This window comes from Cetorhinus maximus, chromosome 18 (assembly GCF_964194155.1).
Source record: "Cetorhinus maximus chromosome 18, sCetMax3.hap1.1, whole genome shotgun sequence".
In the NCBI taxonomy this organism is placed as follows: Eukaryota; Metazoa; Chordata; class Chondrichthyes; order Lamniformes; family Cetorhinidae; genus Cetorhinus; species Cetorhinus maximus.
In genome coordinates, this window is record NC_135896.1 from 22,981,479 (window position 1) to 22,998,107 (window position 16,629).

A 16,629-nucleotide genomic window follows, 5' to 3' on the forward strand; every position below is an offset into this window, starting at 1 on the left:
ACAATAAGTTAAATGGATATAAGCAAAGGGCACAGGAATGGAACTAAATTAATTGCTCATTTAAAGAGCTGGTGTATTAAAGATGAATGAAACTCCTTCTATGCTGCAGAATTCGAAGATTGTATGAATAATATGTACCTTGGCTTGCAAGTTTAAATGCGGTTAATTGTAAATAAATATAATTACAATAAATGTAGTATTATTTCATTAAGTATCTTTGGGATTTTTGTTTAACTGACAGTCTGTTTATCTTAAGCTGCCACTGTTCATAATTCTATGAAAGATCAACTTCGATGGAGATTTAGCATGAATTGCAATTACAAGGCAGCATGTTTATTAACAACAACCATCTCACATTAAAAAGTGGAAACTAACAATAAAACCTTAAACATTATCCAGTAATAAATGACTTACAATTTATTCAGAACATCATAGTTTGAGGGACATCAGTGTACGACAAAAGAAGGGAAAATAGGTAACAGGTTTTCTCAATACAAAATATGATATATGAAAACTCTTTTTGCCATATTTAGCTAAGCACATAATTGTAAGAAATGTATTTTTAATGCAAAGATCATTGTATAGCAATGATAACTGCCAGACTGCAGGTCAGTTTACTGATTAATGTGTAACTGAGCTGTTTGCATTTGCTGTGGTATAAATTGACAGTTAACACAAAGGACCATGTACGAGCAAGGAGAAAGGTGAAGTACAAACAGCATGCTTCATTTCAGGTAGGATTGGCATTATTCAAATCTCTTTGGAACTCATCTTGCAGGGGCGTATTAAGGATTCATTATTAAGATTGTACAGAATGTAAGTGTGAGTCAAATGAAGGCTGGTCAGTATTTGAATTACCTCAAAGCACTACAACACAAGTTTGTTCTTTGTTTTGCAGGTTAAACATGGAGAAGCTGATTCCGCTGGCTTTGCTACTGCTCACTGTGCTCTACAGTGGAGTAGTCAGTGTTAATGGAAAACCTGCCGTACCAAATCAAATCAATTCACAACAAATATCTGCATTGAAACTTGCAGCTGCAAATACAGACTTTGCCTTGCGTCTCTACAGACAGATTGCCTCTCAACCAAGTTCAACTTCCAAGAATATTTTCTTCTCTCCAATAAGCGTCTCTGCCGCACTGAGCATGCTGTCTTTGGGTGCAAGAGAGAGCACTCGCAATCAGCTTCTACGGGCTCTTGGGTACAGCAATATGTCACAGAATGATGCAGCAGAAGTGCATGAGACATTCAAATTTTTCCTGCAAAAGCTAATCAGAGAAGATCGTGAACTAAATTTAACGATCGGGAACTCTCTGCACATCCAGCAGGAATTTGATGTTAATCAGAAATTCCTTGAGGATGCAAAGAAATTTTATAAGGCAGAGGTGATAAGTGTTAATTTCAAAGAAACAGATAAAGCAAAAGAACAGATCAATACTTACGTGAGCAAGAAAACGCATGGCGAAATTGAAGAATTAATTAAAAGCCTTGATGCAACAACTGTGATGGTACTTCTCAATTATGTCTTGTTCAAAGGTAAACCGTCTTTTGTAAGTTAAACACATATGTTCGAGCATTTGGACAAAGGGAAGGTATAGCACCTGCATCTTGAGTAGGACAATTTCTGAATGAAATTTTTCAAGTTAACTTCTTAGGGATGGTGGGGTAAAAAATTGGTGTTAGACTGCAATAATTTGGGGATGGTAACATACAGGAAACTTAAGCTTTGATGAGATATTAATTGGCAAAACAATTTATTTATTACATTTAGGTATCTAAAAGATTGACCTTAAGCAAATGATATTTTTCACCAAAGCTGGGTTTTGCTTTTAACTTATTTGTTTGCAAGGTGAATGTCTCACTCCATATTAGTAAATCTCTCTTTGTTATGTAAGTCAAAGAAGTTTTTCTCTTAGCAGATTCTGTCACCGCTAGGTTGTGTCCTTCTCTTTTGTTCTTCTTTCTCCTTATCTCCATCTACTATTTTCTGTTTGATCTCCTGCTTTTCACTTGCATTCTGCTCCTGCCCCTGATCTCCCTCTCCTCCTGTGCTGCTCTTTCTTTGTCTTTCCTTTCCCTCCTGCTGTTCTGCCTCTACTCTCATCTTTCTTTTCTGCCACTTTCTTTTCTCCCTTCTGTCCTGTGTGTTTCCCTTTTTTGACTTTTCCCTCACTTAGGCCGCAGTGGAGGGTGGGATGTGGCAAGTCACTGGTGCAGGGGGTTTTAAAGAAAGAGAACATGTGCACTGTCTTTCAATTCTCAGGAAGACCTACAGCAGAGCCAATGAATTACTTCATTTTATAGGCAAGTGCAACAGCTAGTTTGCATATAGGAAGGCACTATGAGCAATAGTGAGATAAATGGCCAGTTCATCTCCTTTTGGAGATGTAACTGTGGGATAGTTATCCACTGGTGGGAGAGGAATCAATCCAGGACCACAGTCTGGCATAATATGGAGGCAAGGAGAGAACAATAGGACAAGAACCAAAGTCAAAAAATATAATGGGGTAAGTATGTTTGTTGCAGCTTACACTGACACCAAGGCATGATGGAAGTATTGTGGCAGAGTGATAGACAAGTCATGATGCATGAAATAAGGGTAATACTAACCAAAAATCTAGAAATTGCTCAATTATTGCAGATAGATTTGGCAATCAATAATACAAAAAAATACATATAATATTAATATTATATTCCAAGATATAATCCTTGAGATGATATTCTAATAACAGGCTACTGTTGCTTCAAGTTGTCCATTCCTTAGAATGTGAATTGTCTAAAATGTGAAAAACTGAAGCAAATATATGTATAAAATAAAGTTTCACTGTTGGTACCTGTTTAAACATTGAAGGGAATTAGGATGAAAGTCTTATCTGTCTGTTGGGTGTAAAGATCCAGAGTCAAATGAATTTGGCCAATCTTGACTTCATTCTTAGCAGGTGTATGTTTACAGCACAAATCTGTGCATCATTCAGCGCCACTTGCTAGTCAATGGCAGCTTCACTTAAAAAGGCAGAAAATAGTTGCTTTGGGAACTGAAAAAATGTCATCGCCCTTGTTCATTTCAAAACGTTGGTGTAAAGGTGCAAGTTTGATAATGCTGAAAAATGGAATTTTGTGGTATTTTGTTTTTTTTTTGCACCAAGTGCAGACATGAGGTAATCTGAGGTTAGCTAGACCACAGATCGAGGAAGAGCAAAACAGTCCCCCCAACCGACTACCTTTCAAGCATCAGTGGTGGGAATTTTTTTACTTCGCTCACTTGCCTTCTGTTAGCTTGTCTGAGGAGATTGCAGTGTTTATGCCCATTAATACTTAATTTTAGATCATTTTTTTACTGAGTGCTCATGTCCATTAATAGGGTGGCCACACTTAATTTCACTTACAGCCAACGGTGAGAAAACCTTTCACCTTGCCAGTCTCAGCTGGATTTAAGACCAGGGGCAGGATTTTTCATCCCGCGGGTGGGCAGACGCACTCCCGACCCGGACGTGAGTGAAATAGTGCGTAATGAGGTCAGGCGAGTGTCCCGACGTGCATCGCGCACACTCGTGATCTTTTAGTTGGCGGGCGCGCACGAGAGGTGGCAGCACACCGCCAACAATTAAGAGGCTTATTAAGGCCCTTAAACAAGTAATTAATTTGTAGTTTTCACTGCCTGCATAACTGTTCAGTCGGCAGGTGGGCGAATAGGCCAGACGGCCTTTGCATTTTTAATGAAACCTCATCCATGGGCGGGATGAGGTTTCCAACGGTTACTAAAACAAATAAGAATGTTTTAACATAATTTTTAACACGTCCCTCTTGATGTGACTGAGTCACATTTGAGGACATGTTTATATCATTTGTAAAATGTTTATTCCTCAGTTTAAAATTCTTCAGCTCCCTGAGGCAGCTCTGTGCCTTCAGGGAGCTTTCAGTGTGCGCTGTCCCAGTCATGCGCAGACTTCAGTGCTCGCGCTCCTCCCGCCCCTACCCTGGCAGCGCTGAGGCTCTTAGCTGGCTGGCTGTTAATTGGCAGGAGAGGTTAAATGGCAAAAGGTTTCTTCGTGCAAGGCCAAAGGGAGTGGTAATGGGACAAGTAAAGAAACGAAAGATGTGCTAGAGGATGTGTGAATGGTTGGATCCTTAATAGCTGCTGTCCTAAAGCAAAGTAACAGAAGTAAGAGAAAAACAAGAGCGGGAATAAAATACAAACCAACAAGGAAAAAGAAATCTAAATGGCAACAGCGATTACAGTCTGAAGTTGTTGAACTCGATGTTGTGTCCAAAAGACTATGGGGAGAATTTTTGCCCTGTCGTGCGGGCTGAGTGAGAGCAGGCGCGGGCAGGCGCGCAGTCGATCGCCGCCCGCGATCGACTGGGCACCACCATTTTACGTGTGGGGCCAGCCCAGAAGCACTGAGCGGTCCCTGTGCAGGCAGGGGGAGGAGGAAGAGTCGGGGCCTGGGCCCTTTCGTGCATGCCTGTGAAAGAGCACAGAAATCACCCTGAGGCACAGAGCTGCCTCAGGGAGATTAATTTCATTCTGAAAAATGGAAAAAAAGAATAAAAAATATTACTCAGGCATGTGCCCTCATGTGATAGTGTCACATGAGCTGGGACATGTTTATGTATTTCAATAAAATTTTTAATTTAATTTATAAAGTCTTCATGAAACCTCATCCCGCCCATGGATGAGGTTTCATGAGAAATGTAAAGGCCGCCTGGTCTCTTTGCCTGCCCGCCAACGGGTTGGACGGGTAGCCCAGACAATCAGTTCAATTAGTGGATAAATGGCCTTAATAGGCCTTTGACAGTTCAGCGCGCAGCCGACTCCGGTGCACGCCTGTCAAACTGAAGATCAGAATGATGCACGGTGATGTTGAGACGCACACCCGTCCCCACATTCCAACCAGAAGATTCTGCCCTTGTGCCCTGTCAAAAGATCAGATGCTGTTCTTCACTCTTGCATTGAGCTTCATTGCACTGTAACAGGCCAAGGACAGAGGGGTCAGAGTGGGAGCAAAGTGGTAAATTAAAATATCTGGCAATTGGAAGATTAAGATATTGGGATCATGCTTGTGCACCGAATGGAGATGTTCCCTAAATTAATCTCCCTGAAGTAGAGGACCCCACATTGTGTGCTAACTTGAAAGAAGTATGAGTAAATCTCTGTTTCACCTGGAAAGAGCTTTTGGAGCCTTGCACAGTGAGAAGGGTGGAGGTAAAAGGAAAGGTGTGTACTGAATTTGACTCCTAAGAGTCTTTCACAGTTTTGGATCATCCCAAAGCATTTTACTTTTGAAGTGTAGTCACTGTTGTAATTTAGGAAATCCAGCACCCAATTTGTGCAAAGTCACACAATCAGCAATGAGATGTTGACCAGATAATCTGTTTTTATGTGTTGTTTGAGGGATCAATATTGCCTAGTACATTGATGAGAACTAGTTGCTCTCTTTCAAAATAGCCTTGAGACAAATGGGAATTTGGTTTAGTGTCTCATTCAAGAGACAGCATATCCAACAGTGAAGCATTCCCTCAGTACTGCACTGGAGTGACAGCTTAGATTTTATGCTCAAGGCACTGTAGTGAGACTTGAACCCACAACCTTCTAACTCAAGGGTACAAGTCCCACCAATGAGCCATGGTCAACACCTAGGCAATGCAATTGTTTACTATGTCGTTAATGCAGCCAGAGTCATCATGAAGAATCCTGAAGTCAGATAGATGGAAACAGAATAAAACATTTCCCATTCTGCCTCAAAAGAAAACCTTCTCCTGATTGTCAGGTAATATCCAGGATGCTTTATCAATCGCCTTTTGACTATATTACTTAATGCTAGGCACTCATTGTTGGCTGAGTAACACCCGAGTGCTACTTTCTCAGGTTTTGTTAATAAAAGATTATTGAAAATGTTTTCAAGAACATATAACAGGCACCTTTCAAAATGTTTTAAAAATGATATATAACTTGGAAGCTAAGATTCTCAGCAGGTACATAAAGAGAAAGAGAGAAACTTGCATCTCATAATCCCAGGAAGTGCTAAAACAATTCACAGCCAATGAATGAAGAAATCAGTTTTAGAATGCTATATGGTAGGTCTAAGTGCAGAGCATCGACCATTACCCACTTTGTCAGTGTATGGCTAGCGCTCTCACAACAAAGCAGGTGTGGAAAACATTATTCTTAAAATTGGAGGACTTGTCATGATCACATGTAAACAACTAAGCAATAGGTTAGGTTTATCAATGGCAAAATAAATACAGCTTTACCCCATTTTAAGTGATCCTGAATAGAGTAGTTTTGTTATCAAGTAGCTAAAAAAAAAAGCATTTATTTTAAGTAGTGTCTAACCCATCATGACGTGGTTGGGAACCAGGTTCAAAAGTTTTTTTGTAACTGGCTGCATGTTGGCTAGGTGAATCAATGAAAGGACAGTTGCCCCTTTCTCTACAACTTTCGGCTTAAGTTTTGGTCTCTACCCCAACCACCACACCAGCCGACACCCACCCCACCAACTGCCACCACCTCCCCCCCCACCCCCAACCCCACCCCACCTTGGAACGTTTGCATCCTATCAACGGCTAAGAATACATTCTTCTGGATCTGCGCCATGGCTCTGCATGTTCTACGGCAGCCATGGCGCTGACCAAGGAACAGTCCACGGCCACTCGCAATCTCATTCGCCCCAGGAAGTTGATCAGGAGCCCGGCAGCTCTGACCCCAATCACCATCACTGCACTATTAAAAGGATCTAAGCCAGTGGTGAAGCAGAAACCAAGACACAGCGTTTTTCTTTATCCAGAAAGTTTGACTTTGTTCAGTCTTACAGCTCGACTCTCACAAACCCAGTGTCCCAGCCATCCCCTATTTATATGTGCTCAAAGTACTTAATTACTTAATGCCCTTCACCTGTGTACCCTAAAAATATAATTAACAAACCACTAACACACACCCCAGATCCTCCTTTGATTCCCCCTCCCCTTTTACTTGACCACAGCTGTGGATTAGAGCTGCCCTGTGGAGATATTTGCCCTCCACAATGGTGGCCTGGCAACTGTGGACATTTTTTATTTCACAATTTTTTTTTAAAGTTGCTGAGACAGTGCCTCAAGATGGAAACGCCCTTTTTCTCCCTTATCTGCAACAACAGACCTCAACTACTTCCATGTTGAAGGGCCTCTTATTGGGCCTCCAGCTTCAAGAGCCCACTTGGCATCCTTAATTGGACTGAAAATGTGCCCTCTGAAAACTAAATGACTAATCAAGGCAAAAACACCCAACGGCACCAACCACGACGGCGAAGTAGATCGTCATGAGGAAGATAGCACCAACCAGTGCTCCAACCATCTGGAGAGCGCTCACATGGCTCCACAGGAAGAAGGGGGGTGAGGCCAAGAAGCTGTCAAGTAACAGCACAAGAGTCTGTGATCAGGAAGAAAATTAGCACAGGCAAACTGGTCATTTTAAGGGGTGAAATTTATTAACATGAGTGAGCATAGGGGAAATCGATCTCACAAAAATATGCCAACTATATCTGGGGGATGTCTTTTGTAGCTTTATTCTAGAGCAATCAGGAAAAAACAAGACCTGTTTTCTTTGGTTCTTCGCCACATCTTTGGAAATGTAGAATACTTCTTTTTTCATGTTTATGTTACATATTGGTGTTGGAAATCTTGGGTTGGGATTGCATCTCCTGATACTGCATACATTTAAATGGGAAAATTAATTCGATATAAGTAGTTTACATTTGGTTTCCACGAACATAGCTACTACTTGAAGTGGGATATTCCTGTAATTGGCCATGAATTCTTTTTGCCATTTCCTCAAGTTTAGTTTCTTTCCCTTGTGACTGGCAGTAACAAAGTCCATGCTAACAGAAAGTGAGGAATTGTTCTACCCTTGCACTGACTGAGGTTTAAGTCCCTTTGCAGGTTATTTTTTAGCACACTGGTTAATGCGTTGGCATTCATTTCCTGTCTTTCTTGGGTCTTTGGGTATATTAAAATGATTGTGACTATAAGTAAATACGAATATGTTAAACAGTATAATACTCATAGCCTGCAGAGGAGAGTTGTAAACTTCTTTTTTATTAGCATTAATGAGGGAAGTAATTATTTGTTGTATGTTCATACAGGTTAGGAAACATTCTAATTATCTGTATCTGATTCTTGTAGGTAACTGGATGAAACCTTTTGATCCTCGGATGACCTATGAAACCGACTTCCATGTAGATGACACAACAACAGTGAAAGTTCAAATGATGATGAAGTCGGGGACGTATTACACTGGTTATGATAGTCAACTTTCCAGTCATGTGATTAGTGTTCCATATCATGGAAATGCTTCCCTGGTGCTGATTCTACCAACCCCTGGAAAATTGGCAGAGGTGGAACAAAATCTGACCATCGATAATTTTCAACACTTTTTTTATTCGTTAAACCTTGGGTATGTTTATCGCACCAGCGAAATTAAATGTAATTATTTTATAGCTATATAATGGTGGGGAATGTGCCCCATTCAGCTTAACAAAAGCAAAAAATATTCTAGTTTTGCAGCAAATGTCATTCTAGTCATCAGCTTCCTTTTAGATTGCATGGCTGTAGTGCCCCCAGGCACCTCATCCGCTGACCTAATCCCCCTCCATCACTGGAGCACTGTAGCTTCAGTGAGTACCGTCTATAGCATGGGCTGCAGTAACTTTCCAAAGCTTTTTTGGTGGTACTTCCAAACCCACTACCTCCACTGCACAGAAGGACAAGGGCAGCAAACACATGGGAATGCCATCACCTCCAAGTTCCCATCCAAATCACACACCATCCTGACTTGGATGTACAGTTCAGTTCTGTAATTGTTACTGGTCAAAAGGTTGGAAGTCCGTATCTGTGAGCATTTTGAGAGCACCTTCATCACCCAGACAGCAATGTGAGGTGTTGGGGGTGGGGAAGGTGGAGGGGGGTGGGGGGGTGGTGGGGATGGCATGGGGGCAGGGGCTTAAGAAGAAGGGCCACCACCACATTCTCAAGGGTATCCAGGAATGGACAATAAACACTGACCTTGCCAACGATGTTCATAACCCAGGAATTTTGTTTTAAAAGACTTAATTCCTCCTACAGTGTAATAGTTGAATGACTAAATCTTCATCCCTCAGTGTCTTCTGAAGTTACAATTTTATTATGCTCCTCAAAACTGACCATTGATGTATAATGTTGTTGCATCATAAATCTGTCTCTTATTCTTGCACTAATAACATAACAATTCCCAGAGACTCTCCACCCCATCATCCCTTTTCTTTTTGTTCTTCTTCTCCCAATAGTTCCAAAGCCCAATGCTTGTGATTTGAACATACCTTCCCAGAATTAGTCCCATTAATTCCTAGGAAGCATGATTTCTCCAGTACAAGAAACAAGAGACAATTTACAGAGGTCCAGTCTGACTGACACCTATTGATTAGCTTAAAGTTTCTGTGCACAAAATAAACTGTGTTTTACTTTTTAATTAATACATATTAAATATATATACAAGGCCAGATTTACCACTGTATCAATTTATATTGTTGCCTTTTTATTTATGTATTGGTAGAAAAGACAAAACTAAAAAAATGACAAATTTAATAAGAAGTAAGAAAATAATGTGTGAAGTAATGCTTATCTGACACTATCATGTTTGCAATAGTTCTGCACAACTCCATCTCCCAAAGCTGCTGTTGAAGGAATCCTACCAGCTTAATGAACTGCTGATGGCATTGGGTGTTACAGATGCGTTTTCTGTCAACTCAGACCTTTCTGGGATATCTGGAACTGCACCTCTAAAAGTGTCCAAGGTAAACTGAAAAACCAACGATACTGAATTTGTTTATTGCAAGCTAACAGATGATCATGGAGACACTGGCCATATTATTGAAATAGGTGTTAGAAGTTACGTAGAACAGTTGAATAATTATTATTGGAAGACACAAATAAGCTTTGGAGTTTTTTGTGATCTTTATCTCCTGCACACCATCTTTTCTGGAGTACCACTTCAAGAAAGTTTTTATCCTGCATTGTCTGAGGGAAACTTAAATGCTGTTGCCCAGATCTTCTGTACGCCATTAATTCTCTGGCTGTAAGTAGGCTGAGTCCACCTGTACTGAAAAAAATATATCCATTTTCACATTGCTGGCCTGTGTAAACCTTGGCCCAAAACCAGGGGCAACTTGTGGTCAAAAATAACAATTCGCAACTGCTACAAGAATACACATGATCCGTTGTCCCCATGTATTGACAATGCTCTGAAATCCATGACACAACATAGGAATCCGATTTCCAGGCAAGAGTTATTGAGACCACTAATCAAATGAGAACCTAACAATTATAATAAATTCATAAAGGAATGACACAGGAGAAATATCTTTCTCTAGTATCTGAGCGCAATGTAACTTCAGCAAGTCACAAATGGCTTGTTGGAAAGAGGGCCACAGTTCATGACAATAGCGTTGCAACAAAAGTAAGAGGTAAAAGATTCAAATTCCCATGTGAGGTACTTGCCATGCATAAGCCAACATTATTCATCAATAACCTATTCATAATCATGATGAAAATAATCAGGTTAGTTATAGAATACTATATAGCATACTGGAAAAATGACGTGAATGTGTTAACCAGGACACAAATTCTAGCAACAAAATGAGATGAATTATGGAGAAGTAGCAAAAGGATGTCAAACTTGAGTATTAAATTCCTCTACATTGCAAGCAGTGAAAAAAACTGAGGGAAGTAACATTTTCCATGGATTTGGGGCTCTTGGAATCTTTGAATTATAGGAAATATTGTTTGAAGTCATGAATTAAAGACAGCAAGGATGAAACCAGGAAGAAGGATGTAAAGGATGATATATCGGAAAATTAGGGAAAAAAGCATTACTGGCCATTTAGAAATAGGGTAGCAGAGCCATTTAAGACCTTGGGGTGGACATCCCTGCCGTTTCGCGAGTGGCTCCGGGCCCAGGTAAGAGCCCTATGCTCAGGTTTTGACCTGTGGCCAATGGCAGAACCAATGAATTTGCGGTGGTGATGGTGAAAAAGCTAGAACTTCAAAGGACAATGGCTGCATGTAGATGATCCTTCAGGAAGAGGACTTTGGTTTCCTTTAAGACTTATGAGGAAGGCAAAGGGAAATCATTTCTTGTATCCTTTTCCTTAGTCGATTGCTCGTAGTTCATTGAAGTTGAAAATGTGAGGCTCTAATGGGCGACTAAAAAGGAAAATGCAGGAAAGTGAGGTGCGGAGCAATGAGCAGAGACCTACCCTCAGGCAGATCACCACGACACAATATAGAAAGAGAGAGAAGTTGGAGGCTACAGGTGAAAGAAGTGTCAATCGAACAACAAGCCTTTTCTTGTTAAGGAATTCTAAAGAATGTAATCTAAAATTCTAATTATAAAGATGCACAAGGGCCCCTAACAGACCTATGAGCAGTACCTCTATATTAGGCAGAATGGGGGTTATCAGCAACTAAAGCTGTTGAGAAGAAAATAAGTACTTGGCATTAAAAAGGACACTGAGCTTGTCCAAGGCATCTTTACAGTGAACAAGATATGGAAGCACTATTTGAGATAAGAAAAAATAGAGAGGGGATGCCATGCATGATAAAGGAGAAGACTGGAGCCAACAGAGGAAAAAGGCAGTTACTGTTGATTTGGATTTAAATGTCACATGACTAAATATGACAAAACTATAATTACAAATAAATGAAAGCATCAATGACAATGGTTCAGGGTTTCAACTGTTACAATGCAAGAGAAATGAGAGCAATTTGCACTTAAGCTATGTAGGAATTTAATGACTGCTACATGGAATTGTCTACAAAGGAGGAGATGATATTGGATGATGAATGGAGGAAATTATTGATCGGGAGAATGAAAGAAAACAGAGTATTGGGGAAAGAATAAAGAGACAAATTAAGATAGGATAAATTTAGAGGCATGTATCCAATGGCCCCAATGTGGAAGTAGCAGGACAGGAGAGTTTGTTAGAATCCAGGAAGTGAAAGATCTAACAGACATATGGATATTAAACCTGGGCCTTGCCCTTCACTCTGATATGGGGGTAAAAATGGAGATGGGCAGGTGTGTAATTTTTCAGCACCAGCCGAGGTGTCAGCTGCCTGCGCCATCCCACCCACCCCCCAACTGAGCCATTTTGCTGGAGGCTGGATCAGGGCGGAGCGGCTGCTTACCCATAAGTTTATTAAGCTAATTAAAAGCCAATTATGGCCAGGCATCAAAAAGATGGATTGGAATTTTCCTGTTGACCTAGATGCACCTTGGCAGCAAACCATGGAGGCCCGAACTCCAGGCAGACTTTGAGGTCCTCCCCCACCCCGCCTTATGTGACCACAGCTGTGGATTCAAACTGCCCTGTGGATATAAAAACAAAAAACTACTGCGGATGCTGGAAATCCAAAACAAAAACAGAATTACCTGGAAAAACTCAGCAGGTCTGGCAGCATCCTTTGTCTGTGACATCTTTTGATTATCTGCTCCTATCACTGCTTGCTTGTCCCTACAACCACCCCCCGACAACTTCTCTCTATCTCCCCCCCCCACCCCCCCCCACCTTAAACCAGCTTATATTTCACCCCTCTCCTAACTTTACTCAGTTCTGCTGAAGGGTCATGAGGACTCGAAACGTCAACTCTTTTCTTCTCCGCTGATGCTGCCAGACCTGCTGAGTTTTTCCAGGTAATTCTGTTTTTGTTTTGCCCTGTGGATATGTTTGCTCTCCACAATGGTGACCTGGCAGCTGTGGGCAGCTTTTATTTCACGTTTTTTTAAAGTTCCTGAGACAGTGCCTCAAGATGGAAGCACCTTCTTTCTCCCCTGTCTGCAATAGCAGATCTCAACTTCTTCCATGCTGGAGGGCCTCTTATTGGGCCTCCAGCTTCAACAGCCCACTTATCACCCTTACTTGGACTGCAGACATGCCCTCTGGCAACTAATTGGCCAATTAAGGCAAAATCACTGTCAAGTGCCTTCTCCTGAAACTGGGGTCCTGACCCAAAACACAAAATCCTGCCCCTGTTGTCTGATATTCTTAATTAGAATTGATATGTTATTTATATTAATCATTGTGTTCCATCCATTTTAGCCATGTAACACCTACACAGTATACACTGTTTCAGTGTTGTATACATGCCATGTCTTTCTAAGAATGGACGGACGATTCAACACAACATAGGCCTATACATGTCGAAAGAAATATGGCATAGAAAAACAGGAGCAGGAGTAGGTCATTCGGCCCTTCAAGCCTCCTCCGCCATTCAATGTGATCATGGCTGATCCCCTTTCTCAACACCAAAGTCCCGCTCTCTCCCCACACCCCCTGATGCCTTTAGAGTCTAGAAATCTATTTCCATCTTAAATATATTCAATGACTCAGCCTTCTGTGGTACAGGTTCACCACCCTCTGAGTGAAGAAGTTTCTCCTCATCTCAGTCCTAAATGGCCTACTCCATATCCTGAGACTGCGACCCCTTGTTCTAGGCCCCCCAGACAGAGGAAACATCATCCCTGCATCCAGTCTGTCCAGCCCTGTCAGAATTTTATATGTTGCAATGGTTTCCCCTGTTATTCTTCTAAGCTCCAGTGAATACAGGCCTAGTCCACCCAATCTCTCCTAATACGACACTTCTGCCATCCTAGGAATCAATCTGTTGAACCTTCGCTGTACTCCCTCTATGGCAAGTATATCCTTTCTTAGGTAAGGAGAGCAAAGCTGCATGTAATACGCCAGGTGTGGTCTCACCAAGCCCTGTATGGCTGCAGCAAGACATCCTTGCTCCTGTACTCAAATCCTCTCGCAATGAAGGCCAACATACCATTTGCCTTCCTAACTGCTTGCTGCACCTGCATATTTGCTTTCAGTGAGTGACTGGTGTACCAGGACACCCAAGTCCCTTTGTACATCAACATTTCCCAATCTATCACCATTTAAATAATACTCTGCCATTCTGTTTTCCTACCAAATTGAATAACTTCACATTTATCCACGTTATACTGCATCTGCCATGTATTTGCCCATTCACTCAACTTGTCTAAATTACCTTGAAGCCTCTTTCCATCCTCCTGACTACGCACACTTCCACCTAGTTTTGTGTTATCAGTAAACTTGGAAGTATTGCATTTGGTTCCCTCATCCAAATCATTGATATATGTTGTGAATAGCTGGGGCCCTGGCACTGATCCCACGATACCCCACTAGTCACCACCTACTACTCTGAAAAAGACCCATTTATTCCAACTCTCTGTTTTTTGTCTGTTAACCAATTCTCACCCTATGCTAATATATTACCCCCAATCCCATGCGCTTTAATTTTACACACTAAACTCTTACGTTGGACTTTATCAAAAGTTTCCTGAAAATCCAAATGTACCACATCCACTGGTTCTCCCTTATCCGCTCTACTAGTTATTTCCTCAAAAAACTCCAGTAGGTTTGTCAAACATGATTTCCCTTTTGTGAATCCATGTTGATATTTTCTAAGTGTCCTGTTATCATGTCCTTTATAATAGACTCTAGCATTTTCCCTACAACTGGTGTTAGGCTAACCAGTCTATAATTTCCTGTTTTCTCCCTCCCTCCTTTTTTAAGTAGTGGGGTTACATTTGCCACCCACCAATCTGCCAGGACTATTCCGGAATCTATAGAATTTTGGAAGATAGCATCCACTATTTCCAAGGCAACCACCTTCAGGACCCTGGGATGTAGATTATCAGGCCCTGGGGATTTTTCAGCTTTCAGTCTCATTAATTTCTCCAGCACTATTTTTTTGCCAATATTAATTTCCTTCAACTCCTCCTTCTCACTAGACTCTTGGGCCAGGATTTTCCGGCCCTGTCATGGGCGGGACCCGCTGCAGGTGAGGCATACCGCCCCCGCCCCCCCCCCCCCCCCCCCAAGCCAGAACTCCATTGGCTTGCAGCAGGACTGGAAGATCCCAGCGGCGGGTGCGGAAAATCCCGCCCTTGGTGTTCTAGCTTTTCTGGGACATTATTTGTGTCTTCTTCTGTGAAGACAGAATGAAAGTAGTTATTTAACTGCTCTGCCAGCTCCTTGTTCTCTATTATAAATTCTCCCACTTCAGACTGTGAGGGACCTACATTTGTCTTCACTAATTCTTTTTCTTTTCATATCCTTATGGAAGCTTTTACAGTCTACTTTTATGCTCCTTGCAAGTTTACTCCCATGTGCTATTTTTCCCCTCTTAATCAATCTCTTGGTCCTTGTTAGCTGCATTCTAAACTGCTCCCAATCCTCAGGCTTGCTACTTTTTCGAGCAACTTTATATGACTCCTCTTTGGTTCTAATACTATCCTTAATTTCTTTTGTTAGCCATGGTTGGGCCGCTTTTCCTAGTGTGTTTTTGTGCCAAAAAGGAATATATAACTGTTGCAATGCATGCATTTGTTTCTTAAATATTAGCCATTGCCTATCCACGTCATGCCTTTTAATGAAGCTCCCCAATCTACCATAGCCAACTCACCCCTCGTACCTTTGTAGTTTCCTTTGTTTAGATTTAGGACCCTAGTTTTGGATTGGACTACTTCACTTTCCATCCTAATGAAGAATTCTATCATGTTATGGTCACTCTTCCCTAAAGGACCCTGCACAACAAGATATTAATTAACCCTTCTCATTACACAATACCAAATCTAGAATAGTTTGTTCCCTAGTTGGTTCCTCGATGTACTGGTCTAAGAAACTATCTCATAGACACTCCAGAAATTCATCCACCACAGTATTATTGCTAATTTGGTCTGCCCAGTCTATATGTAGATTAAAGTCACCCATGATTACTGTAGCATCCTTCTTACATGCATCTCTAATTTCCTACATAATGCTGTCCCCTACCTTACCACCATTGTTTGGAGGCCTATAGACAACACCCATCAATGATTTCTGCCCCTTCTTGTTTCATAGCTCCACTTAGACTGATTCTATATTTAGATTTTCTAAGCCAATATCCTCTCTCACTATTATACTGATTCCATCCTTAACTAACAACGCCACCCCACCTTTTTTTTCCTTTTAGGCTCTCCTCCTAATTATCAAGTACCCTTGGATATTCAGTTCCCAGCCTAGGTCACCCTGTAGCCATGTCTCTGTAATTGCAATCATATTGTACCTGTTTACATCTATTTGTGCTGGTAATTCATCTACCTTATTGCAAATGCTTCATGCATTCAGATACAGTGTCTTTAGACTTATCTTTTTAATACTTTTACACAATTTCTTTGTACTATGGCCTTGATTGCTGCTAACCCTTGCTTCCTCTGCCTTCCACTTTTGCTTTCCACTTTTCTGCCTTTCATTCCTTTCTTTCTTTCCCTCTCTTGTGTCTTCCCGCTCAGGTTCCGATCCCCCTGCCAGCCTAGTTTAAACCCTCCCCCACAGCACTAGCAAATATCCCTGCGAGGATATTGGTCCCAATCCCGCAACCCATCCAGCTTGTACAGGTCCCATCTTCCCCAGAATCATTCCAAATCTTCAGGAACCTAAATCCCTCCTTCCTACACCATCTCTCTAGCCACGCATTCAGCGGGTCTATTCTCCTATTCCTGATCTCACTAGCACATGGCACTGGGAGTAATCTTGAGATTACTACCTT

The 16,629-nt window shown here is 41.4% G+C and overlaps 1 protein-coding gene across 1 annotated transcript in view; it reads left to right on the forward strand.

The window, feature by feature from the left end:
* Positions 1 to 583: 583 nt before the first annotated feature.
* Positions 584 to 16,629, forward strand: part of LOC144693557 (uncharacterized) — a 64,954-nt gene continuing 48,908 nt past the window's right edge. Inside the window, exons 1-4 of the mRNA XM_078563400.1 lie at positions 584 to 734; positions 899 to 1,536; positions 8,161 to 8,431; positions 9,659 to 9,806. Of these exons, the coding sequence (XP_078419526.1) occupies positions 721 to 734; positions 899 to 1,536; positions 8,161 to 8,431; positions 9,659 to 9,806 (1,071 nt within the window). The 5' untranslated portion in view covers positions 584 to 720. The remainder of the gene's footprint in view (positions 735 to 898; positions 1,537 to 8,160; positions 8,432 to 9,658; positions 9,807 to 16,629) is intronic.